The 23,708-nt window shown below is 28.2% G+C and overlaps 5 protein-coding genes across 8 annotated transcripts; 2 read left to right on the forward strand and 3 right to left on the reverse strand.

Annotated features, from left to right (window-relative positions):
• Positions 1–446: 446 nt before the first annotated feature.
• Positions 447–3,098, reverse strand: LOC118065796 (cytochrome P450 307a1-like). Its single transcript, XM_035081310.1, has 2 exons — positions 2,483–3,098; positions 447–1,838 (listed from the first exon to the last, which is right to left on the reverse strand). Exons 1-2 carry the CDS (start codon positions 2,859–2,861, stop codon positions 640–642), a joined length of 1,578 nt encoding a protein of 525 aa, XP_034937201.1. The 5' UTR covers positions 2,862–3,098; the 3' UTR covers positions 447–639.
• A 5,845-nt stretch (positions 3,099–8,943) lies between these two features.
• LOC118065812 (cholesterol 7-desaturase-like) lies at positions 8,944–11,556 on the forward strand. Its single transcript, XM_035081331.1, has 5 exons — positions 8,944–9,078; positions 9,777–9,946; positions 10,030–10,193; positions 10,347–10,525; positions 10,760–11,556. The coding sequence occupies exons 1-5, from the start codon at positions 9,004–9,006 to the stop codon at positions 11,477–11,479; spliced, it is 1,308 nt and encodes a 435-aa protein (XP_034937222.1). The 5' UTR covers positions 8,944–9,003; the 3' UTR covers positions 11,480–11,556.
• A 463-nt stretch (positions 11,557–12,019) lies between these two features.
• Positions 12,020–15,014, reverse strand: LOC118065846 (uncharacterized). 4 transcript variants are annotated; one of them, XM_035081383.1, is made up of 5 exons: positions 14,062–15,014; positions 13,937–13,976; positions 13,302–13,864; positions 13,061–13,202; positions 12,020–12,785 (listed from the first exon to the last, which is right to left on the reverse strand). In XM_035081383.1, exons 1-5 carry the CDS (start codon positions 14,604–14,606, stop codon positions 12,417–12,419), a joined length of 1,659 nt encoding a protein of 552 aa, XP_034937274.1. In that variant the 5' UTR covers positions 14,607–15,014; the 3' UTR covers positions 12,020–12,416. The 4 variants fall into 4 exon arrangements, with proteins under 4 accessions (XP_034937274.1, XP_034937273.1, XP_034937272.1 ...); XM_035081382.1 differs by having other exon boundaries at positions 12,025–12,785; positions 13,302–13,976; positions 14,062–14,678; positions 14,779–15,014; XM_035081381.1 differs by having other exon boundaries at positions 12,025–12,785; positions 13,302–13,976; positions 14,062–14,684; positions 14,779–15,014.
• Positions 15,015–15,348: 334 nt separating this feature from the next.
• Positions 15,349–16,659, reverse strand: LOC118065806 (uncharacterized protein C16C10.8). Its single transcript, XM_035081326.1, has 2 exons — positions 16,403–16,659; positions 15,349–16,306 (listed from the first exon to the last, which is right to left on the reverse strand). Exons 1-2 carry the CDS (start codon positions 16,525–16,527, stop codon positions 15,349–15,351), a joined length of 1,083 nt encoding a protein of 360 aa, XP_034937217.1. The 5' UTR covers positions 16,528–16,659.
• A 96-nt stretch (positions 16,660–16,755) lies between these two features.
• LOC118065821 (Ubiquitin specific protease 8) lies at positions 16,756–23,505 on the forward strand. Its single transcript, XM_035081341.1, has 12 exons — positions 16,756–16,883; positions 17,046–17,467; positions 17,560–17,927; positions 18,000–18,726; positions 18,818–18,966; positions 19,022–19,172; positions 19,264–19,416; positions 21,486–21,722; positions 21,846–21,950; positions 22,056–22,271; positions 22,431–22,786; positions 22,901–23,505. Exons 2-12 carry the CDS (start codon positions 17,201–17,203, stop codon positions 23,022–23,024), a joined length of 2,853 nt encoding a protein of 950 aa, XP_034937232.1. The 5' UTR covers positions 16,756–16,883; positions 17,046–17,200; the 3' UTR covers positions 23,025–23,505.
• The last annotated feature ends 203 nt before the right edge of the window (positions 23,506–23,708 follow it).

Raw genomic sequence — 23,708 nt, forward strand, 5'->3', positions numbered from 1 at the left:
ATTCTTAAAAAATAATCATTTTTCTTAATATTAAATAAAAGTATGGATAATAATTAAATGCAAACAACAAACTTGTAAAATATTATTGATGTATATAACACCTTCATCAATTAATATTCTACATTATTGAAATTATCGACAATCATTAATTTGAGATCAATTTAAAATGTATTCTTGTTTCATTCATCAACATTCAATTATTTATAATTTCATATTTTTGAAATAGATGTATCACAAAGTATTATTCTTACTCATTATCATTTAAATTTCAAAAATAATTACAACTCACTTTAAAACTTTTCATTTCTTGAATAAATAATTCAATATACTTTGCAACCAAGTTGCATATAAATAGAAAATTAAAACATTTTTCACTGTAAAACTAAAGTAAACAGACCAATAGATAATATCAGTGACTTTATTAAAAATAAAAAAATTCTTTTCATCATTTTAATTAAAAAATATACATAAAACTTGAAATTTTCAATTCAAAAGTTTCTTTTTTTATCCATTAGTCGATTTACCCTAACAAAACTCGTTATCAGTACGAGAAATATTTTTTTTTTGTTAACAATAAATTGCCGATGAGATCATTTTTTTCGAAGTTAGAATTAAATTACTTAATTATTTACAATCAAATTATTTGTTTAGATTTAATATTTCTCTAGGCTTCAGCTCAAAATTGAAAGAATCCGGCGGTACAGCAATACATCCAGGATTCAATTGTTTTTTCAATCCATCAAAATTATTATTAACTGGTCTTACATTAAATTTCGATAACAGTCCGGTGATGACAACAAATGCAAAGCCTTGCACTAGTCTTTGACCAATGCATGTACGTTTCCCTGTTGAGAATGGTACAAAATGCTGTGGCTTTATTATTTTTGCTGAACCATCAACCACGGAAATAAATCTTTCCGGTTTAAATTCATGGGCATCTTCACCCCAATATGATGCTCCCAAATTTAAATTGAAATTATTGATAAAAATGACAGTATTTTTTTTAATGGGATAACCATCAATATCTGTATCAACTGTCGCAACATGAGGAACAATAGGAGAACTTGATATTCTTAATGTTTCCCAAATGACTGCATCAGTATAAGGCATTTCAGCTCTATTATTTAGAGTTATAAAGTCTGTTGATTTGTCTGACTGATGCAGGAATAAATCACATTCTTCTTGAACTTTCTTTTGGACTTCAGGTCTAATAGCTAAGTGTGCTAAAATCAGCATCACCAAGTTACCAATTGCTGAATGACCACCAAGGAAATCTTCTAGTTCAAACATGATATGCTCCCAAGAAACATTTGATTCGCTGGACGATTGTAATTGGAGCAGCAATGCATCTGTGAAATCCCGGGGTTCGTTTGATTCTGAGTCTAAATTTTTCAAGTGATCCTCGATGATTCGGCTTAAAATAAAACTGCGGATCTCAATTGACCAATTTCTCAATTTTTCCATTGTAGAGCTATAAAACGGAGTGAGCCATGGTAAGAAATCAACTGCATAACCGTGATTGATGTCCCAAAAAATTTCGTCAAATGAACGGACAATTCGACGAAAATCTTCATCATGATATGTAAATCTCGTTGAACACATGTATCGTGTGAACATATTAGCAAGAGTTGCTAATAACAATGGTTTCAGTGATTTCTTACCATCAGTTATTTCTTTTGATTCTTCACTTTCCAACATTGATAACAGCTCACGAGATTCTTCTATTGCTATTTTTGATAATATTTCCTGCTGAAGACTTCCACCGCGGGGAGAACAGAAAACTCGAGCAATTGATCGTCGTGTTCGTTGGAGATCTGACCAATCACACAATGCTAGAGCTAGAAAAGATTAAAGATGTCTATATAAATAATTTATCACTCAAATTGATTATTCATAAATTTTTTGTCTTACAATAACTTGAGGAATTTCATGGAAAAGAGAAAATATGATTGAGGACTATGGTACATAATAATCTCTCAATTTAAAAATTATTGTTATAAAAATGAACTTAAACATGAATAATTCTTGTGAGAATTTTACTGGTTACTGTACAGAACTTTTACAGTTGCCATATTAAATAGTAATCAGTACTGTGCTTATAAGAATCAATCATATTCAGATTTATTGTTATTATCTAGCACAGTACTGAATCATGTTGACTTTGTTCTGTATAAATCAACTACTTTTACTGCAATTATTCCAAACTATATTCTATTAATCTTTTTTATTCTAAAAATTTTTTTATTCGTTATAAAAAAAAAATTTCTGCTTAAAAGAATCAGAACAAGGTCTCTTGATTTTTTAAAAAGTTTATAAAGATTTTTCTAAACTTGAACTTTTTCTTTGAAAAAGCTCCAAAGCTTAAACTTTTGTTCATCAAGTATTGAACATTTCAACTTATTTTATAATGACTTTTATCAACATTAAAAAGTTATTCATTTTTTATTTTGATTTTTTTAAAAGTTATAAATAAATTACTCACAATTATTTCTATCGCCTCCAAAAAGCTCATGAAATCGTAGAAAATCCGGTCGTCCACCAAATTCATGTCCTTTTGTTATCAATACTTCTTTAACATAATTATAACTACTCACAACAACACAGTTAACTGCACCAAGTTTTATTTTATAAATATCACCATATTTGTCTGCAAGTCTTGTAAATGCATCATATGGCCCTGCTGGACCCTGTAGATGATGAAGACCTCCAAAGATCGGCCAACATTTTGGTCCGGTTAAGACTTTTTTTTTCACTTCAGGTTTGTCTAGTTCCGTTTCTTTACGTTCTTTCGTTCTTAGGAGGATCACGGCAAATATTATAACGCAGGTCAAGAGCACACACCACAAACCGATCATTATCATTGCGAAGGACTTATTTAGCAAATAAACGCCACTAATGATTATTTTATTTTTATTTTTAAAAAAACAATGGAATAATGTTGGAAGTGGTAAGTAGTGTAATGAAAACAGGAAACTCGTCAAATAGGAAGAAGCGATGGAAAATGAATCTCGACGGACCGCTGTCCCGGTTCTAAGGCGTTTCAAGTGGCCAGAACGGGATAGGAGTGAGGAAGAAATAGAATGGGGGACCAGCAGGGCAAGTATTAGTAGTAGTTAGCAGCAAATGTAGTAGTTGTTGTAGTAATAGGCAATGGTAGCTGACGGCGCCTCTGCACGGCTTGGAAGGAAACATACAGGAGTAAGGGAAAAAAAAAAGGAAAAAATGTTCTAAAAAATATTAAGGACGGACACAAACGATGCGTACTTATTTAAAAATTGGATAAAGTTTCTTCAACGTCCTGAACGTAATTGATGCTACCACGCTACTGAATGGACGATCTTTAGTTGGGTCGAGGCTCTTATAGCCCCGGAAGCCGGTCTTCCACCGTTCCTTCCTCTTTTACAGCCAATCAATCGGTAATCTTATCACAATCTGTGATTTATTTCTACCAGTACATATTGCCTTAAAAAAATTTTCTAACCAGTTTTTACGGTCACTTAGGATCTTATCTTCATATGATGCTAATAATTTCTTCGTCAAGTACAATGTTACTTTGAGATTAATTAAATAAAAGGCATTGTAATCATTAACGAAATAAATCAATGGAAATTTTTTTTATTTCTTCATCATCAATTAGTATATTATATTAAATGTCAAGTTCATCAAAGATTTGTATTTTTTGATAAAAAATATTAAAATGTAAATTAATTTAGTATTAATGAATGCAATTTACTATAATCATTATCAGTAATAATTATCTGATATAAAAGAAAAAAAAGAAACTTTTGATCAATAGATCATTAAAGAACAATAAAATTGGCATTTTGTTTTCGAGTTGATATGAAATGCCATAACTTTATACCCATTATAAATATTGATCACATTGATAAAAACACTTTATCTATCAGTTACTTTGATTATCAAATTCACAGAAATCATGAACAAACATTATTTCCCTAACATCGTTATTTTGTAATATATGTACTTTAAACCGACATATTTTACAAATCACTTACTAATATCATTAAATTTCATAGACTAATTGAGGAGATATTATTATTTTTTTAATGTCAAGTAATAACTAATGTTGAAGGCTGAAAACTATCAGTCAGCATCAATAGTTAGATCTGATGGAAAATCTTCTTTTAAAAGCAGACAGCTTTGAACATCTGAGTGATATGAATTTGGGCAAATTTACCGATGCTATAGTGATAAAAAAATAAATAATGATACGATTCCAAGTGATACTTAAAGGGCGTGATTTATTATTCAACACTGGATCCAGTCCAGGTAGACATCGTCAGGGTTAAATGGGCTGAAGAAGACTGACGAGGTTTATTTTTAGGCCCAATCAGGGCATCTTCCCCCTTTTCGGGGAAGGTAATTATTGTAGGTAATTTCGTGTCTCGCTGGCTACTTCATCTCTGCCAAGTCGAAAGATGATGCTGGAATTTTTTTTTTTTATCAGAAATTGTTATTAAACACCTATCTATTTTTATTATGAAAGCTGTTTGTTTCGACTACCTTAAAAAAAACATTGCTTTTTTATGAAAGTAACAAATTGTGGTGGACTAAAATTTTGGAGAATAAATAATAAAAGAGTATATCATTTGATCTATATTAGATATATTTATTTTTTATTTATTTACTCTTTTTATTTTTCTACGTGTATTTTTAAAGCAATTGACATTTTTCTCTTGGAAATGTTCGTGTTAAAATGTTGCAATAAAATTCGTATAAAATGAAGAGAAGAGTGGTGGGATCTATTCTATGGTACGCATAATAATTAAAGCTCGAAACGATGCGAATAAAAATGACAGGAGTATATTCGTAAAGCTGTGAGAACTCATAAAATATAAACACGTCTTTATTGATATTAAAAAAAAAGATATTGAGATTTGAGTGAAAGAAATTTTCCAACTCATTGTTTATAGATTTTAGTGACAATAATCGACGTAAATATTTATTTGAATATAAAAAAAAAAGAAAGAAAAAATATAATATTGACTTTATTGATTCAAAATCAATATTTTAACACAGTAACTTTAAATTATACTCTGAAACTTTGCCATACACATACAGAGTTTGAAAACAATTCATCACTTATTTCGACCTGTTGATGAATGATTCACAAAGTATTTATCGTCAAACTTAGCTATCGACACACTAAAACTTTAGTTGAAAATAAAACATGAATTCGTGAATCTCAAAGTGCAGAAACGTGTGGTGAATACATAAATATTTTATGTCACTGTTATAAAATAAAAATTTAAAAGAAATAATGAAGGAAAAAATTGAGAAGATGTAATGAAGGTGCATTTGATGGATGCAGTGGCCGCGAAAATAAACTAAAATTTATTTCGTGCAAAGACAAGGGTCCAGTATGTGATTTTAGTGAAGCTGCAGCTGCATGTAATCGAACCACCATAATTTATTTTTCTTTCTTATTTGTCAGTCCTCCAGTCATCTTTCTTTATTTTTTTGTTTATTATCGAACTTCCATTACTCTTTTTCCTTCTTGAGTATACTTTCGCCTTTCTCCGTGATTTTTCATAGAAGCCACTTTTTTTTTTAGCTTATATTCATTAATCATTTAATACTGCTGTTTCTATTTTTAAATAGTTTTGTTTTTTTTTTATTTCCATTTTGCTCTGCAGAAAAAAAATTATTTATAGCGCGAAATCGAATTTTTAATATTAATACTATTGCAAAAGTGTGTTAAGTAGAATTTTAATTAAAAATAAAATTTATTCAGAATTAAAAACAAAAACTCTTAAATTATTTCTATTACTTTCATTAAAATAAATAAAGAAATAATATATTGTTTGAAAAATTTAATTCAATATCTATCTCTTGTTTTACAAAATATTGATACAACTTCAATAAAAATTCAGTACTCAAAATATATACCTTCAATTAATTTACCATTTTATATAAAAAAAAGAAAAAATAGAATACATGATGTAAAAATATTGAACAAATATTTTCACCAACATTTCTGGATAAAAAAAATCATTATTGATTCATTCGTAGGATAAAATGTAAATTTAAATGAAACTTCTATTTACCAAAAAAAAAAAAATTAATAACTTCTATTTTTAGAAGATTCGGACTAAACAAATATTCAAATTTTTCTATATATCTTTATTAATTAAAAATATTGAAAAACATGAATAAACAGTTCTATATGTTATTCTTAATTAAAAGTAAAATAATAAACAAGAAAAAAAATAAATAAAGTAAAAACTAATAGGATAGAACAAATAACGAAAAATCAAATCGTCACAAGTATTTGATTTAATAATAATTTGACTTTTTTTTGCTTTTCAGAGACTCTGAAATGGGAAACTACAAAGACTCATTTTAAAGAGATACAATGTTAAAAACAAGTGTAGGTATCAAAATGAAATTGCTGACGAGAATGTTAATGCTGCCGAGTAGCATGTTTCTGATATATGGATTAGAGAAAGATGAAGGTGAGGTATCAAGTTAACTCTTCATTCTTTTGCTGACATCAAATTACTGCGAAATTGAGGGAGAAGTATGTATGTTCGATAACTTGTCGTGTTCCTTCTCTTTTACTACCTTCATCTTGTATTTTTTTTTTACTTTTTACATGACTTTGCACACTGCACATGTGCTTGAATACTGAATCGATGAAAATACCTTGGAGTATATAAAGTCAAGATCAAGTTTATTTTTATGTATGTTAGTAGACTAGTATTGCATCATTGCATCTTTACCTAATAAAAACAAGTTATTTTCATTTTTGTTATCATTTATTTTCATTTAATTTGATTATTTTCAAGTTGCAGCAAAAACAATTTCTTCACAATGCATCAGTGATACCGAACCTTTTCAATCATTGTCAACATTGACAATCAATCTATTCAAATTTTTCATGCTGTTAAAAAGTGTATTAAAAAATAAATTCTATGTGTGACAGTGAAGAGGAAGAAGAAGAAAAGCCATCAGAGAATTGTCAATTAATATTAGGTTCAAAATTATAATCCAGGATTTAGATACTATCAGCAGGTAAGCCACTCAAGGAAGCCAAGCGTTAGTTGGGACATATACAGATTTTAATGCATCTTTCTTACAATGCTTTTAACATAGTCATCATGCTAAGAAGGGTAATTAGTGAGATTTTTGCTCAATTTTCGTGACAGTCAATTTATCATTGAAGTCACTAAAGACTTGTACTTAATTATACCTATGAAGTAACTTGTACAGTTTCATGTTTTATTTCTTCAACTAAAAAATAGTGAATTTAAAAAATTGGAATGAGTTAGATATGATTATCTAATGAATAAAAATGAAATATCTAAACATGATAAATATAAGGATATTATTTGTAATATCAGTTACTTCAATTATCGACTAATTAACATTTTTATAAATTTATTTTCCAACCACTCTGACAGAAAGACACCTTTCATTCATCTTCATCACTAAAGACTCCTCACAGTATTTTCCCTCGTATTTTTTTACATTTTCTAAAAATAAAAAATTCAACCTGTCTATGCTGACTGCATACTTAATATTTATCTGTCTCCCTTATCTGTATGATAGGAGAAAAAACGCATTCAAAAATCAACGAAAGTACCCAGATTTCCTGATAATGATCAGATAAGTAAACGAACTTAATAGCTGTCTATCAAGCTATTTAAAAACTTTTGCATAAATAAAAATTTTTAACTCAACTAAAGTTTTCAATGAAAAAAAAAAGAAATTTTTATTTTTAAAAATAGTTTACCTCATTTTTTCTTGATATTTTATTTGTTCCATTACCTCAACAGGTATTGATTGACTTGCGATTAACTTGCTGAGTAGAGTGGATAATTATGAACCACTGATCTAATGGCGGAAATTTCACAATCAATTCAAGACCGTCATGATCAATCAATTTTCATCAATTCAACTATGTGGCTTAATTGATTGCGATGTTCTACTGATGCTTGTAAAAATCTGTCCAAAGGATAATGAACATTTAATTAAATTCTCTTGAAAGGATTAACGTTTGAAGAGATCACAAAAATGATGGAAACATGAATTTTTGATATATTCATCTATTCATTCATACGGTGATGATGAAAATAAAACATTTTTTTTTATTTTTAGCTCGTTTCAATTTTGTTTGCCTATGTTTTTCAAGTCGAAATCAATGACTTTCCAATTAAAACAATACACTATTCTCTTCTCTTCTCCACTGAAACAATGCTATTGGAAAACTCTCTTGTTCGCCGTTTCTTTAAAAATAGAATTAGCTATTGAAGATTTGAATTCGATCCATTTTCCAGCCCAACAAGTCTCCAGGATCAAAAAAACAGCCACTGAGTCTAGATCCGAATTAATTTTTTAATTCCGAAAATGTTTCTCACTAAAACTTTCTCTTACTAAAACCAATCTAACACAATAAATACTTGATGATCAATTTGACATAAAAGATAACCTCATAAACAAGATCTGATGATGTTACCAGTACCGGTTTCACACCGACAGTTTATATATCCTGAAGATAGCATAAACTATCCACAGTAGTGTACCCCTGTCATTTCTAGACACTGAACAACTCCATGGTGTCAATTTCAATTTTTTTTGCCACTTGTGGAAAAAAAACAATCTCAAAATTTCTTTTCATATTACATCAGTCATCTTCCTTCCATGGCAAAAATGTTTACGGGGTCCGGATAAGTTGGATTGAATAGAAATTAGAGATAGAAGATAAGTAAAACGACGATGAAAGATAAGTAAAATTAATAATGTATGGATTTCTGTTCGAACAATGTATAATGGATGCGTAAAACCCTCACTATGGGCCTCGTGCTGATTCTTTTTACATCTTTTTACAACCTCCCTCCCTTAAATTGTATAAGAGTCAAGCCACACGCTATTATATAAGTAAATCCACAGGCTAAACTTGTTTCAGTTAGTCAAAAAATCTTCTCACTGTCGGTCGAATACTTTGGATTCTTTCCATTGTTTTCTCATCAAAATTTTAAAATGATTGAGTGGATCATATTAGTTTTGGGTTTGATATCTTATTATTTATATTTTTGGAAAATCCATGCCATCAAAGTAAGTCCAAATAACACTCTATTTTTTATTTTTATTTTTATAAATATATTTTTTGCTTACTAATCTGGATAAATTTAACAAGTGTCAATTTATTTTTGTTTGCTGACACTGGAAATTTTATAAAATATTAGAACGTACCACATAGAATCTATTTATTCTTTTAATATTTTTTATTTTACTAATTATATGATTTGTTTTTTTTATGAGCTTTTATTTCTTTTGAATGTTGACAAAAATTCCTGTTTATCTTTAAATTTCCGTAATATTTTTCATTTTATTTGAGTTCCTTGACATGAAATATTAAATTTGGTAGACCTTGACCGTCATAAAAAGTTATAAGTATGATAATCAGAAGTGAATACTATAATTATGTCGCCAAAACAGGTGCTATTGGAATCCTTTATATTTTTTTTGGCAAGAAAAAAATAAAGCAGGAAATGTATTCAACACATTCTACCTTTAAATAATATTATCCATTAATTATTCAACTTTTACAACCTAAATCTCTTGTTAACTTACAGGTTGTTATATCTAAATGAATAATATTAACAAAAAATTGTCTCTTGCTAATACTAATTCTGAAGATAAAAATGAGATAATTTGTACTCGATAATTATCTCAATGCATAAACATTAAAATAATGAAGTAATTCATTAAGAAGACTCCAGACTTCTATTAATTTTTTTACTTTGTTTCAGACATTTAAAGCCACAAATAATCTAAGAAATAAATCTAATCTAACCCAGAGAACAAAGGATTTACCTCCAGTTTACCCGAATGGTTGGTTTGCTCTTCTTCATAGTTGCGAGCTAGGAAAAGGTCAGGTCAAATACATCTCAGCACTTGGAGAACATTTTGCAGTCTTTAGGTAGGATCAATTGTTTATTAAGATCAAGTTCATGAATTATTTTAGCTGGTTGTATAAATCTTGCACTCTTTTACATTTTATAGGACAGAAAGTGGAATAGTAAATATTATTAATGCTTACTGTCCACATCTTGGAGCGAATCTTGGTATTGGAGGCAAGGTAAAAGGTGACTGTCTTGAATGTCCTTTTCACAGTTGGACATTTAATGGCGACGGTCAATGCCAAAGTATTCCTTACTCTTCTCGAGGTAAGTTTAAATTGTATATGTATTTAGATTAAATATTAAAATCACTTGGAAAAATTTTATCTTCTTTTACGAGTTTATATAAATTAATTTTATTAAAATTTTTTTGTATTGTTGAAAAGTAATTCATTTGAAACATATTCATTTCTATTACAGCATTATCAGGAATCAAAACAAAGAACTGGATATGTCGAGAAGTTAATAAAGAAATATTTATATGGTATCATGCAGAATCAATGGATCCATATTGGGAAATCGAAGCAATTCCTGAAATTGATAACGGCAAATGGATCTATCAAGGGCAAAATGAATATTTCGTCAATTGTCATATACAAGTAAGACCCAGAAAAATTACAAACTCCAAAAATATTTTTCATTCTTCTTATGGTTGAGATAATCTGATGATTTTCTACGTCTATAACTTTACAAGCACCATATACTTCCACAAATGTTCCGTTTTAATTGAATAGGTACGGAGCATTGATAATACCATAATTATGTTAACCATTATTAATTGATAAGTAACACTACTTTTTTCTTTTTGAATAATTGGATTTATAAATCGTCAGGAAATACCTGAAAATGGATCTGATTGGACACATCTGGATGCAGTTCATGTTCCTGCAATGTTCTGTGAAAATTTATCTCCTTCAATACTCCATCATTCTTGGACTGGAAGTGGTTGGTGTCCTCCTGAATCAATTGACGTCGATCAAGATCACAAATATTCAGAAAATGATAAAGTTAAAATAAACTCTGGTATTCAAAATGGAAATACGACAAAAATGAACCTGAAATCAATTGAAAATTCATTAGGAAATACGGAAAAAATTGAAATTGAAGATCGACGAAAAATACCAGTCAAAAATCAAAAACATCTAGCAACTTTTCATCTTATTCACAACATCAAATTGTTCAATAAATTTTCTTTTCTTCGTTTGGAAGTTAATGGAGTTCAAATTGGTCCTGGCTACGTGTTAATGAACATAAAAACATCATTCGGTCCAATTTGTATTCTTCAAACAGTAACACCAGTAGAACCACTTCTTCAACGTGTCACTCATTTAGTCTACTCGCCATTTTTTAACAGTCCACTCACGAAAATAGTCTTTTACGGTATGGAAAATATGTTTGAACGTGATGTACTAGTTTGGGACCATAAAATATACCTCAAAAATCCGATTCTAGTGAAAGAAGAGCGACGCATCGCTACATTCCGACGATGGTATTCGCAATTCTATTCGACTAACAGTCCAACACATAAGTCTCTAACTTCTCTTGATTGGTAAGGATTTGTAGTTAGTTTTCTGTTACTTGTTATTTACTATTATTTGTAATAAAATAAATCAATAAGCTTTTTTTTGTACCTTAAATAAAATAATAATTCTTCATAAATTGTTTTCTATTCATATTACCAAGACATTATTTTAAATCATATTTGAAAAATGTGTAGTAAATCAAAAGTCTTTACTTTTTTTTCGAAAACTTCAGTTTTTGATCGAACAAAAAGACAACAAAAAACTAATCGATAAACAGTTAACATTGTAGGATTAACAAAAACAAATATCAATTTTTTTACTTGAAAAATGATGTCTTTATTTAATAAAGAAAAAACTATAAATAAAAACTGAAAATAATTCTTTCATCTTCGAAGAGATGTATATCTATCAATGTATTCAACCTGTTCAAACAATAGTTTGTTAATCAAGAAAATTATATTTTTCATATCATTGTACTAATAGAAAAAATAAAAATAAATATGTATTCAGATGCACTTGTAACTACAATGTAGTTTTAATTGAAGAAATAATTATTGCTACTGAAAAACCATGATTTTCACGGTTTAAATGACTACGATTACAATAATAATTTCAAATATTGCAAATAGTTAAAGTTAAAGAGTGATTAATTCTTACATAAGTGAAGGATTATTAATCAATTTATATTAATATAATAAAAAATTAATAAAAAGAACTTGGACAAATATGTTTACAAATATGTCAATGTAAGTTCGTATAAATTATCACAGGATACGCTTTTTTTATACATTATCATCTACTCCTAAATATTAGTGACCATATTAATATAAAACACTGAAGAATCTTATTTTTATTTTATGAAATGATTTCGCATTACTAAAGTTGGAGAAAAGTTCCAAATAAAATAAAATGAATATTTTTTTTAAATTTCTACACGAAAAAAAGAAAGAAAATTGTGTAATTAATATCACTGAAGAATAAAATTCTTATAATTACGCATTGCTCGTAATTTGTTGCGCAATGAAGCTATTAAGTCTGTTGGTTGGACAACTATTGATATATCGCGACCGATGGCGCGAAGTCGTTCACTCGCACAGCTGTCAAACATATTTAAAGGCCTTCCATTCATTTCTGTCAGAGTCCACGTGGTCGATGAACCAATCGGCGCTGTTGGATCCATTGCTTCTGCTAAAGGAGGTAATCCTGCATTTAAAGCAGCACCATAAACACCTGATAATTCATTGCCATTGACTTCTAATCCAAAATCTTCACTTTCTGTACGTTTTGTCAAAATCATTGCTTTGGCGTAAGGTAAACGTCGTACGATAACTTCAATCTGTAGAAATAAATAATAAACCTTTATTATTAAATCACTACAACTAAGGAAGTAGAAATTCAAGGGCATCAAATATTTTTAACATTCATATCATGGTTGTCTAAACATTTATTATCAAAGTAATAAGCTTTAAAGATAGCTATTCTATTAGATAATGCAATAAAAAAATTTTTTCTTATTATTGAACGACTTTATAATTTCAGTCTATTAAAATTTTTTCTGAATTATAAGACGTTCATTTGATGTTAAAAGAAAAAGTACAATAATTCAATTACTCTTGGCGTGGTGATGCCTTTGAGAATATCACGAATAGCTGCTGCATTAACTGGTTTAACTCCAGCTACACTTAAAACCATATCTCCAACATGAAGGACATTGTAAAGTAAAGGATGCTCTTTATATTTCCATCCAGCTACCCTAAAGTTATTATAAAGAATGAATTAGTTTTATGAAAATTCATAGCTTGAATTAAAAAAAAAAAAGTTCTTGACATTAATGTTATAGAGTAATTCTCACCAAATTGATCCGAATGAGTCAACAAAAGCAATTCCGTCTTTACAATCTCTCCTTCCAAGCTGCAATCTCACTCCAGCTCTGTGATTCATTTCTCTTTTTAATTGAGCTACCTGTTTCTCTCTTAATGTTAATAATTTTGGAGTATTAATAACGTTTGTTGTACTAGAAACTCCAGATGAGTGGTTTTGACCACTTTGACTTGATCTTGGAGTTATTGATTGACTTGGTCGACTTTGATGACTTAGTTCAGGTGTGTCAGAACTTCTACATTCTATTAAAGCTGCATATTGTTCAAAAGAAGGCTCAACAACTGGCTGACTAGATCCTCTTTCCGATTGATTTTGATTTTGTTCAACAACCGGTGGACAGTTTGACGGATTAACTGATGGAATTAATGGTGCCGATGATGCCATAAATATATTATCGTAACTTAAATCACCGCTATCATTACTTGTAGTTGGAATAGATGTTCCAGTGGAATTAGATGCACTAGTAGGATGAGATCTAGCTCGAATATTTTGTAAATGATTGGGTCTAGGTCTTCTTTCTTCACGTGTTATTTCCTCAAAAGTGAATATAGTTGGAGAATTTCGACTATTTTGATCTCTTTCTGAAGGTGATTCAGTAATACTTACTTCGGAACTCGACGGAGTTTGTTGAATAGGCCGTGATGACCTAGAAATGAAGGAATAAAGAATGTTTACTTAACACTGACAACTTTGAATTTGTTTTAAAATATAAATTTATATTGTATAATTACCCAGAAGGCAAAGGTGGAGGAGGAAGTGGACTAGTAGGATCTCTGGTAGCAATCCTTTCAGGCCCTTTAGAATAAACATTTTCTTTAGGACTTAGAATTTTCATGTCTGTCAATTTGCGCGTAATAACTTGCACCCACTCAAGCATAGTTTGATAAGACGGAGCTGCAAGTCTAAGAACTCGATCGTCATTAAAATTAATACAAAACTCATAATCATGACGAGAAGTAGCGCATAGCGTGGGTGAAAGATGTTGAATATTTCGCAAAGAATGCGCCCACACTGGTGAGTGTGTAGTTGATTGTTTTTGATCAGTAAAGCCTTCTAAATGTGGCTCAGTATCATTATGAACACAAAAAGCTACCCAAAATCGGCTAGCTTCTTTTTCAGACTTAGCTGTTTTACGTAGCCAGCCATTTTTGTAAATTTCACGGAACATTATTGTATTTTCTCCGAGTGAAGTTTGTCGATCCATTGTTGGCTCACTTTCTCGACGATAATCTACAGGTCTTGCTAATTCTGTCAACAAACGCACAGCCTGGAGCATTTTGAAGATTTAGAAAAATTGTCAGAAACGTTATCACCTTTTTTTATCGTCCAATTGAGTCTCATGACAAAACTGAAACTTCAGTACAATTAGTTTTATGTAGATTTATGTAAAAATAATTGACTCCATAACTCGATTTTCTAGTCATACCACTGATAAGACCTACACTTACTATTTATGCTTTAACTCATTAATTATTAAGAAAATGGAGTCATTTTAAAAAGATATTCAAGAATGTGTGTAGTTGTTATTCTTTACAAAGTACAATCACTTTTTATTAGAATATGTAGACGATAAGCAATTAGAGCAAGTAAACTAATAATTTAATTACTTAATCACCCTTGTCAAAATTATATGTATTATTTTTTTTATATACTTTTTAATATGATTTTTTTCAATTTGTTGACGATCCTATAGATAGTATTTATGTTTTACATACAATTAATAGAGAAAAAACCCATATATATATATAGAAATGATTACTATCACCATCTTATGTGTATGTTAGGATTCATTTTATCTACATTTGATATAATAGGAAGTTAACTTTTTAAATAAACCACAAATGAACAGGGAAATTTATATTTGAAATTTTTTATTTAAAATTAATTACAAAAGAGAAATTAGGGGTTAAAAATTAAAATATTTCTTCGTAAATTTCTTTCAAAACTAAATTAAATACATTAATTGTAAAAAATTCATTTTTAATGTAACAATATATACATTTTCTGAAAAATACTTATTACGATGTAAGTTTAACTCTATCATCACTTATAACTAATTGAGATATTTTGTTAAGTTTTTTATTAAACCTAGATTCAATTTTGTCATAGGAAACATCTGGATATACACTTAAATACTTTTGGAGCACTTTTTTCTTTAATTTCTTCAATGAAATTTCTTGTTTTGATTCGAAAATTTCTAATATTTCCGATTTCCAATCAAACTTGTGACTTTTTTCACTCGATTCTCCATTATCTTTATTTTCTTCGACATTTTCAATTTGTACTCCATTGCTTAAATGATTTTCTTTAAAATTACCATTCTCTGAAATTGCTTCAGAATTATTTAACTTTTTCTTCTTATTTTTTGGTTTCTTCTCAATTTCATCTACTTCATTACTATTCTTATTAGTGTTTATTTCTTCTTGTTCTAAATTTTTTCGTTTCTTCTTTTTAGAGGATTTTTTCTTCATCTCTTCATCGTCTTCTTTTTCTACTTCAATTACTTCTTTACTCTTACTATTTTTCTTTTTTTCTTCAGTTTCTCTGCTAACATTATTACTACAATTATTATTTTTACTATGGTTGTCATTATCGGCGTTGACAGAATTGCTATTATTTTGATTGTTATTGTTATTTTTTTTGTAACTATCAGTAATTTCTTTATAAGCACTTTCCATTTTTTCCCAACAACTTTCAACAATGTTATAATTAACTCTATATCCTAAAGCATTTTTGATGAAGTTTAAATATTTAGCTTTTTTCCGTGGAATATTCTGATATTTAGCAATACTTTGTAAGAAACTTCTTTCTTCATTTGTTAAAATTTGTGATGAAGTAAGAACACTATTTACAATATTGATCCATTCTTGCTGCTTTTTCTCTCCTTTATTTGCCGATGGTTTAGGTACAAAATTCTTTCCTCCATATCGTTCTGCTTCAGTGATACATTTTGTATGGGCGATATATTCGTCATTCCTATTTAAACATGAATAATATGTAATAATATTCTTTCAAAATGAAAACTAATTATTTTTATCAAATATTTACAAAAAAAATGTCTGAAATACTTACAAAAAATCTTTTAAACAATCCACACAAGTTAAAGCGATTGGATTTCGACATTGAAACTGAAAATGTTTGGCTACTTTTGGTTTCTGCAATGAGTCTCCACAATTATTACAAGTAAAGACCACCATTTTTCTTATTTATTTATTTTGTTAAATAAATAATTGTTAATGTATTATTTATTGATAATTAATAAATAGTTTTAAGGTTATTGATAAACACACGTGTGCTCCAAATGATGCACCAACACCATGAAATGTTTTCACATTGAGAAGGATGTAAATCTGAAAGGTGTCATATTTATTATTATCGATAAGAGATAGGGGGCGCAGCTAATATATTCTTGTTCCAATGCAGTACTCACTTCAGACAGCTGTGTATTATATCGCTTTTACTGAAAAAGTATTGAACAACATATTTTATTCAGTTTACGTACTTCTTTTGTTATAATAAATAAAAGAAATATTTTTTAATCGACTTTGTACATGTAAGTTGGTACATTTATCGATGAAATTTGTAAACTTATCTATTCAATCATTGTCAATGAACAATATTAATATACGTTAGGAATAATCAAAAGATCGATTTATTGCAAAAAAGTTAACATTATAATTAGTTAAATCAATAATAACGAATTTTCTTTTTACAGAAAAGTAATGAATTATTTTTAAATAATCAAAGTAATCTAACAAATAGACATATTGATAACTTGTAGACAAATGATGACTGATGAAATTGTAATGAAAAATTGTACGAAATAAATATTTATGCATATTGATTGAAAAAGTTGTAACAACAAAAAAAATGGTTAATTATCCAAAAGAAACAATAACAGACTTTGATTATTTAAATCAAAAGTCAGTTTTCGATACAGTGAATAAAAAGCCTCGAAAGGTCGTCGAAAGGCTTCCTAAATTACATGAAGCAGGTGTGAGCAATTACAAACAACATAAATATGATTTCGCATATATCAATTTCACAAAATACTTGAAGATAGTTGAGTGGCTTAAAAAATGTAACGAATATAAAATTGACTCTAGTTTTTTTAATAAGTCGATCCCCAATAGTAAGGTAATATTATTAATCTTCTATTCATGCTACTTGCAATTTCAAGTAAAGAAAAAAATATTCATTTGTTACTCTTTTTTTCGATATATTTATAGATAGAAGAAGCCAAAGCTATTTTACAAAAAGTTATTGAGCATATAAACAACGAAATTGAAAAAAACAAAGTGGAAAGTACAATAGATAAAATTGTAGCAGTTAAAAATAATAATAGAGTAAAAAATAATCAAGCCGACGATGAAGCTTTTCTAGATATGGCACTAAATTTGCCAGAAACACCAACAGATGATCCTCTTAATAAACCTAATGATGAATTAGATGGTTTTATATTGTGCACACAATTATTTACACATGTTCAAAATAAGAGAACTTTAATTATTGATATTAGATCTGCAAAAGACTATGAACATTCCAGAATTAAAGCGCCTGCGTGCATTAATTTACCAGCCAGTGAAATTAAAACAGGGTAAGGTTTCAGTAGCTTATTAAATGTAAAATCAAAGGAAATCATTTTTGACTCTTTTTATTAAATTTTCAGACTTATAGCAAGAAAATTTGAGTCTTACTTATCACGTGACAGTGAAGCTTGTTCACTTTTTACAAAACGTAGTACTGCACATGTAGATCGTATTATTCTTCTAGATTGGTCAACAAATCATAAATCTCTAGATAGTTCCAATAAATTAACAATATTAAAGGACATCTTAGATAAATGGGATCCTGGAATAGTAAAACCAAAACCTCTTATCCTTGAAGGAGGATTTAAAGAATGGATCAATGTTTATCCTACTTATGTAACAAATCCTAATGTTACTCTTCCATCAACAAAAAGTGAGGAGGACTCAATGATTGAAATTTTAGAAGAAATTTCATACCCAGAATGGATTCCGGGTGATGATAAATTAATTTTTAAATTTGACGAAGTCGTTAATCAGAAAAATGGGGTTGGAATTATGGAGCAGATATCACAAGAAATAAATAGCATAAATTTGAAACCAGATTCTATTAAAAATTCTCCTAAGAGTGTTCCTAAAATTATTCAAAAGCCTGTCATTGATCGAAGTAATAAACCAACAATAAAATCTCAAGAACAAGTTTTCATTGAATTATTACAGAAACTAATTGAAACTGATGAGGATCAAGAGAAGTTTGAGAAACAGTTATTAGATTTTGATATGGCTGATGATCAGGATTTAAGACTAGTAGAAGATTATGATACAATAGAAAGCAAAAAAAACGCTGTCCAAGAAACTCTTCAAAAAACAGTAAATTTTTTTTTATAATGCCAATTATCGAATAAACAAATAAAACTCTAAACACTTACTTCTAATTAAAATCTTTGTTAACTCTTTTTAGCTAATGGATAAAGATGCAGTTAAACAGAAGATTACAGAAATTAAAAAACTTGGAGTATTGAACACTCCAGAAATTGATAATTTATGGTTGAAATACTTGAATATAGAAAATCACATAACTAATATCAGAGTAGAACGCAAGGCAGTAAAGTAAGTAAATATTTTGCTGTTAATTATCATAAAATAATGAAATAAAAATTTTCAGACAAAAAAAACTTGAAGAAGCAGCCAAAAGAAATGCTCTTTGTTCTCAAAAATTTAACAATAATTTAATTTTTAAAGAACCATTAAAATCAGAAGGCTTTTCAATGAATTCTGACCTTAAGAGATCCCTCTCTAGTCCTAATTTAGCAAAGGTAAATTAATTTTTTTAAACTCAGATTTTCGGAATCATTTAATTGATTCATCAACCATTTGCCCAATTTTTCATCAAATTTACAATTGTAGATCGATGATAAAAAAAAGCCAGTAGTCGATAGATCATCTAAGCCGACAGATTTATATAAAAAACAAGAAATAAACAACGTAAATAATAATAATTATTCAATAACATCATGGAGAGATCATGTTAAAAGAATGGATCCAGTTTATCGGGATGTGGTAAGAATAATTTATTCATTTACTAAACGATGCTTTGTTCATTATCATTCATGTCTGTTAGCTAGTCATCATCAGTTCAATCGGCTATGAATTTTTTTCTTAATTAAAGTAGGATTTAACATGTTAAAAAACTGATAAATATATTAATTTAAATATTGTTTAATTAATTTTAACAAAAAAACGTGTTCTATCAGAATAACTGCTATAGTAATGTAGAAATTGTTATTTAATAATCGATAAAAAAGTCAGATCTCTATCATCATATTAATTTTCTGTAACTCTACGTCTACTGATAGGTTTTTTTCATATACAGAAAAAAATGCATTAAAAAAGTAGTATGAAAGCATTCAACTAGCTAATCTATCAAGTCCAAATGACGTTAAGAGCTAATTCGTTTAAAGTATTAGACTTTAGTCACGTTTAGTTAAATTATGATTGTGCATATGTCAAATGACATTGCACTAAAAAATCGATCAAATTGAAGTTCAAAATAATTCTTCATACGAAACTTGATAGATTTGAAAATAATGAATAGGAAGAAAAATTATATTTAGCTGAAAAAATGACCGTAAATTTAAGTAAAAAATAACATTATTCAAAGCTAACATAAAAATCGAGACAAATGACTTATAAATTGTTATCAAAAATTTTTAAAACAAATAAAAACGAAATGAATCTTGATAAATGATAAATTAATCTGATGACGTGTTATGTGTAATGTGTTCATTTCAATTTGAGATAATTTTATTATCACGTGCCTGAATTGGCAGTTTGTCGGGAAATTTCACGTAATCTTCATTAATTAAACAATAAGAATTTTGCACATTAAGAAGAGTGCTAAAAGTAAATTAATTTATCTTCATAAAGAAAAAATTAGTAATAAAATTAATAAAACGGATAAAATAAAGAAGAAGAATAAAAAAATTAAAAAAAGAGGACGAAAGAAAAAAATGATCTGACGTCTTGAGACATTTTAAAACGTAACTGATTAAAATTATTCTAAGACTAAAATCTTCAAGACTGGATTTACTTTAATCATCTTTCATCCTTTTTTTTTCAATTGCATACAAATTATAAATAGTTTCAATCCTACTTAATATGGTCCAGATTAAATTTTTTAATGTCGTCGACAGCAGCAATCCTGTAAGTTATTATAATTTTATCTTTTCTATTATCCGTTAGTGGAATAACACTAGCAAAATAACTGTAAAGGACATTGATAAAAAAAATATACAAAATGAAGTTTTATTTTAAAATCAGATATATTGAAATAGCATTAATATCAATTTAGTTTATATAATCAGCTAAAAGTTGAAAGTTAAATATATATAAAATATTTCTTTAACAAAGATAAATATGGAACAAAAAATATCAGGTCTATCTTAGAGATCTGAAGATCATAAAAGTCAATAGATATTGGCATTAAGACTCTTAAAATATTTTTTCTGATAAAAAAATGAATGTTTTAACTAACATTTGATAGCAAGAATTAAATTAGGAATGAAATATAATTATTATTATAACGTTATACAAGAGTTAAAGAATGCTTTTAAGACACAGGTGCATGACCCAAGATTAAAATGTACATTCATTTAAGAGATTAATCTAAACAGAACATATGAGATATATTTGAAACACGTGTACATAGAAAACATAAGATTGTGAGGCTTCTCAATCTCATTCAATCCAATAGTGACTACTTCCTCTTTTCATATTATTATTATTATTGTATTTTGTACATTACCTTCTCCAACTTTCTGCGTTTCGTTCTTAGTGCAATAGCGAACAATGTCTAATACGGATGAAAAAAGAATTCCGCTGTCGTTATTATTGATACTAAAGTTTCATTTGTTGAGGATATATCATGGACTGTATTAAATAATAGTTAAAGTTTTGTGAATTATCGACATGGTTTATTTGTATAAAAAACTAGTGCCATTTCATATAATTATTTATTTTAAAAAGGTGTCTGATTTCTAACTTTTTTATCGAATTTAATTTATTAACAAGTGAATTAATTGATAACAGAAATTGTTTAATATTTATTCTAATATTATTGAATTTTTTAGCATCCTGGGATAACTGGATTAAAAAATTTAGGAAACTCGTGTTATATGAATTCAATTATTCAGTGCCTAAGTAACACACCATTTTTATCAAAATATTTTATCGACAATGCGTACAAAGATGATTTAAATACCAATAGAAATAGTGAGACCGATGGAAGAGTTGCTGAGGAATTTGCTCATGTGATTAAAGCGCTTTGGAGAGGTCAATATCGAAGTATAGCTCCTCGAGATTTCAAGGTTTGTTAAAATTATTATCTATCTATTTACATATTCTCTATCATATCATTATTATTTAACATTTTCTACGATACATAGGTATATTATTATTTTATATAATTAACATAAATATTTTTTCTTCAGGATACTATTGGTAGTTTTAAATACCAATTCGATACTACAGATCAGCAAGATTCTCACGAATTCCTAACATTCTTCCTTGAATGGATGCACAATGACCTAAGAAAAGTAAATAATCTTGAATATATTTCGTTTTCCAAAAACAATTATACGCTTGAAAATAATACTTTTTTATTTGAATTGATGTTAATATTAGATGTTGTGTCGTTACAGAAAGACAATAAAATACAGATAGAAAATTTATTAAGCCCAGCTGAAAAAGAATGGTGGAAAGCTTTAGAGGGCCAAACTTCAATCATTTCAAAGCTTTTTATTGGACAGTTAAAATCCACAATAAGCTGTAAAGTTTGTGGTAGTCGCAGTATTACATACGAAACCTTTAACAGCTTATCTATATCTTTGCCCGGATCCAGTCGGTGTACTTTAAATGTAAGTAAAGTATCTAAACGTTGTTTTATAAATAATATACATACTTGGTTTTTTATAGATATAGAATACGTTACAAAACAATTTATATTAATTACTTTTTATTAATTAAAAAATAGTCATTTTTTGAATTAAATCATTTCTTTTACATTTTTTACTTAGGAATGTATCCAACATTTTCTAAGCCGACAAGTGATTTCTGGCTGGGCTTGTCCTAATTGCAAGAAACCTCGAGATGCCGAAAAGAAATTCGATTTTGTAAAGCTTGCACCAATTTTGATAATCCATTTGAATCGATTTGCTGACACAGACGGTGCTTTAGCAAAAAAAGATACCCCAGTGATTTTTCCTATAACAAATTTCAACTTAGAATCATTTCTTGCTGATGATTCCTGTATTAACAATACTCTTAATGATGCTTCATACTGCAATTATAATCTTTACGCTCTTTCTTCACATACTGGAAATATGATTAGTGGACATTATACTGCTTTCTGCAAAAACTCAACTTTAAACAAGTAAGAAAAACTATTGAAAATATTCTCTATTGATTTTTGAATTTTCTAAATGCTTTAACTTAGATAAATGTGATGAATAATTGAGTAAAACTAATTAGACTAATTATCTTACAGATGGTACAAATATGACGATCAAACAGTGTCAGAAGTAAATGAATTGGCAATTCGAGCGTTGAGTTCAAGCGCTTATTTACTATTTTATTCTTCACTGCATTTTGATTCATGCACGTATATTTAAATATTGAATTACTTAATTTTACTTCTAAATCATTGGACAGTTTATAATTATGCTATAAATTGCATATTTGCAATTTTCCTGCAATTATGCAAAAAAAAAACTGCATAATAAAACAGCTACTTTTGAGCTTGTGATAATATTAATTTAATAATGATATATTCTTAACGCAATCAATTTGTTATTCGTTGGTAATTTGCCATATTCGTTAATGTAAATATGTACATATATATTATACAAATAACTAATGATCACATTCTATTGAATAAAGTATTATTGATTAAACGACCATTAATTATGTTTTTTTGGCTTTGAAGATGATCAATCATTATATCGAAATTTAAATTTATATACATTTAGCGCCAAATAGTTGTAGAGGGCAGTTTTTGGCGTCTATTCAAAAAAATATTTCGCCGGTTTCTCCAGTTCTTCATGATACTCTGACAAGTTAACATGGTGTAACATAGTTAATTTTTCTTTATAAGCTTTTCAGTTTTAAATAATCTGTCAATAAAATTAAATAAAATTAATTAATTTTTATGCCGAATTGAATTATATTATTGAGTTACGAAAGGAAAAAATAACTTGTCAGAAATTAAGAATTACATAGAAGAAGGATATGAAGAAGCGTCTGTATCTCTAAAAATAATAGTTTTGTAAGTTTTTTATGTTATTTATCGATAATTT

Source organism: Chelonus insularis, unplaced genomic scaffold (genome assembly GCF_013357705.1).
Source record: "Chelonus insularis isolate UGA/USDA-ARS -01 unplaced genomic scaffold, ASM1335770v1 contig_323_pilon, whole genome shotgun sequence".
In the NCBI taxonomy this organism is placed as follows: domain Eukaryota; kingdom Metazoa; phylum Arthropoda; class Insecta; order Hymenoptera; family Braconidae; genus Chelonus; species Chelonus insularis.

Coding starts and splice junctions, on each gene's coding strand:
- LOC118065796 (XM_035081310.1), bottom strand. CDS start 2,861: ATGATAATGATCGGTTTGTGGTGTGTGCTCTTGACCTGCGTTATAATA. Junction 1,839..2,482: donor TGGAGGCGATAGAAATAATT/GTGAGTAATTTA, acceptor AATCTTTTCTAG/CTCTAGCATTGTGTGATTGG.
- LOC118065812 (XM_035081331.1), top strand. CDS start 9,004: ATGATTGAGTGGATCATATTAGTTTTGGGTTTGATATCTTATTATTTA. Junction 10,194..10,346: donor TATTCCTTACTCTTCTCGAG/GTAAGTTTAAAT, acceptor TTTCTATTACAG/CATTATCAGGAATCAAAACA. Junction 10,526..10,759: donor TCGTCAATTGTCATATACAA/GTAAGACCCAGA, acceptor ATAAATCGTCAG/GAAATACCTGAAAATGGATC.
- LOC118065846 (XM_035081382.1), bottom strand. CDS start 14,606: ATGCTCCAGGCTGTGCGTTTGTTGACAGAATTAGCAAGACCTGTAGAT. Junction 13,203..13,301: donor GACTCATTCGGATCAATTTG/GTGAGAATTACT, acceptor TAATAACTTTAG/GGTAGCTGGATGGAAATATA. Junction 12,786..13,060: donor AAGGCATCACCACGCCAAGA/GTAATTGAATTA, acceptor TTATTTCTACAG/ATTGAAGTTATCGTACGACG.
- LOC118065806 (XM_035081326.1), bottom strand. CDS start 16,527: ATGGTGGTCTTTACTTGTAATAATTGTGGAGACTCATTGCAGAAACCA. Junction 16,307..16,402: donor GATTGTTTAAAAGATTTTTT/GTAAGTATTTCA, acceptor ATGTTTAAATAG/GAATGACGAATATATCGCCC.
- LOC118065821 (XM_035081341.1), top strand. CDS start 17,201: ATGGTTAATTATCCAAAAGAAACAATAACAGACTTTGATTATTTAAAT. Junction 18,727..18,817: donor AAGAAACTCTTCAAAAAACA/GTAAATTTTTTT, acceptor AACTCTTTTTAG/CTAATGGATAAAGATGCAGT. Junction 19,417..21,485: donor ATCCAGTTTATCGGGATGTG/GTAAGAATAATT, acceptor TGAATTTTTTAG/CATCCTGGGATAACTGGATT.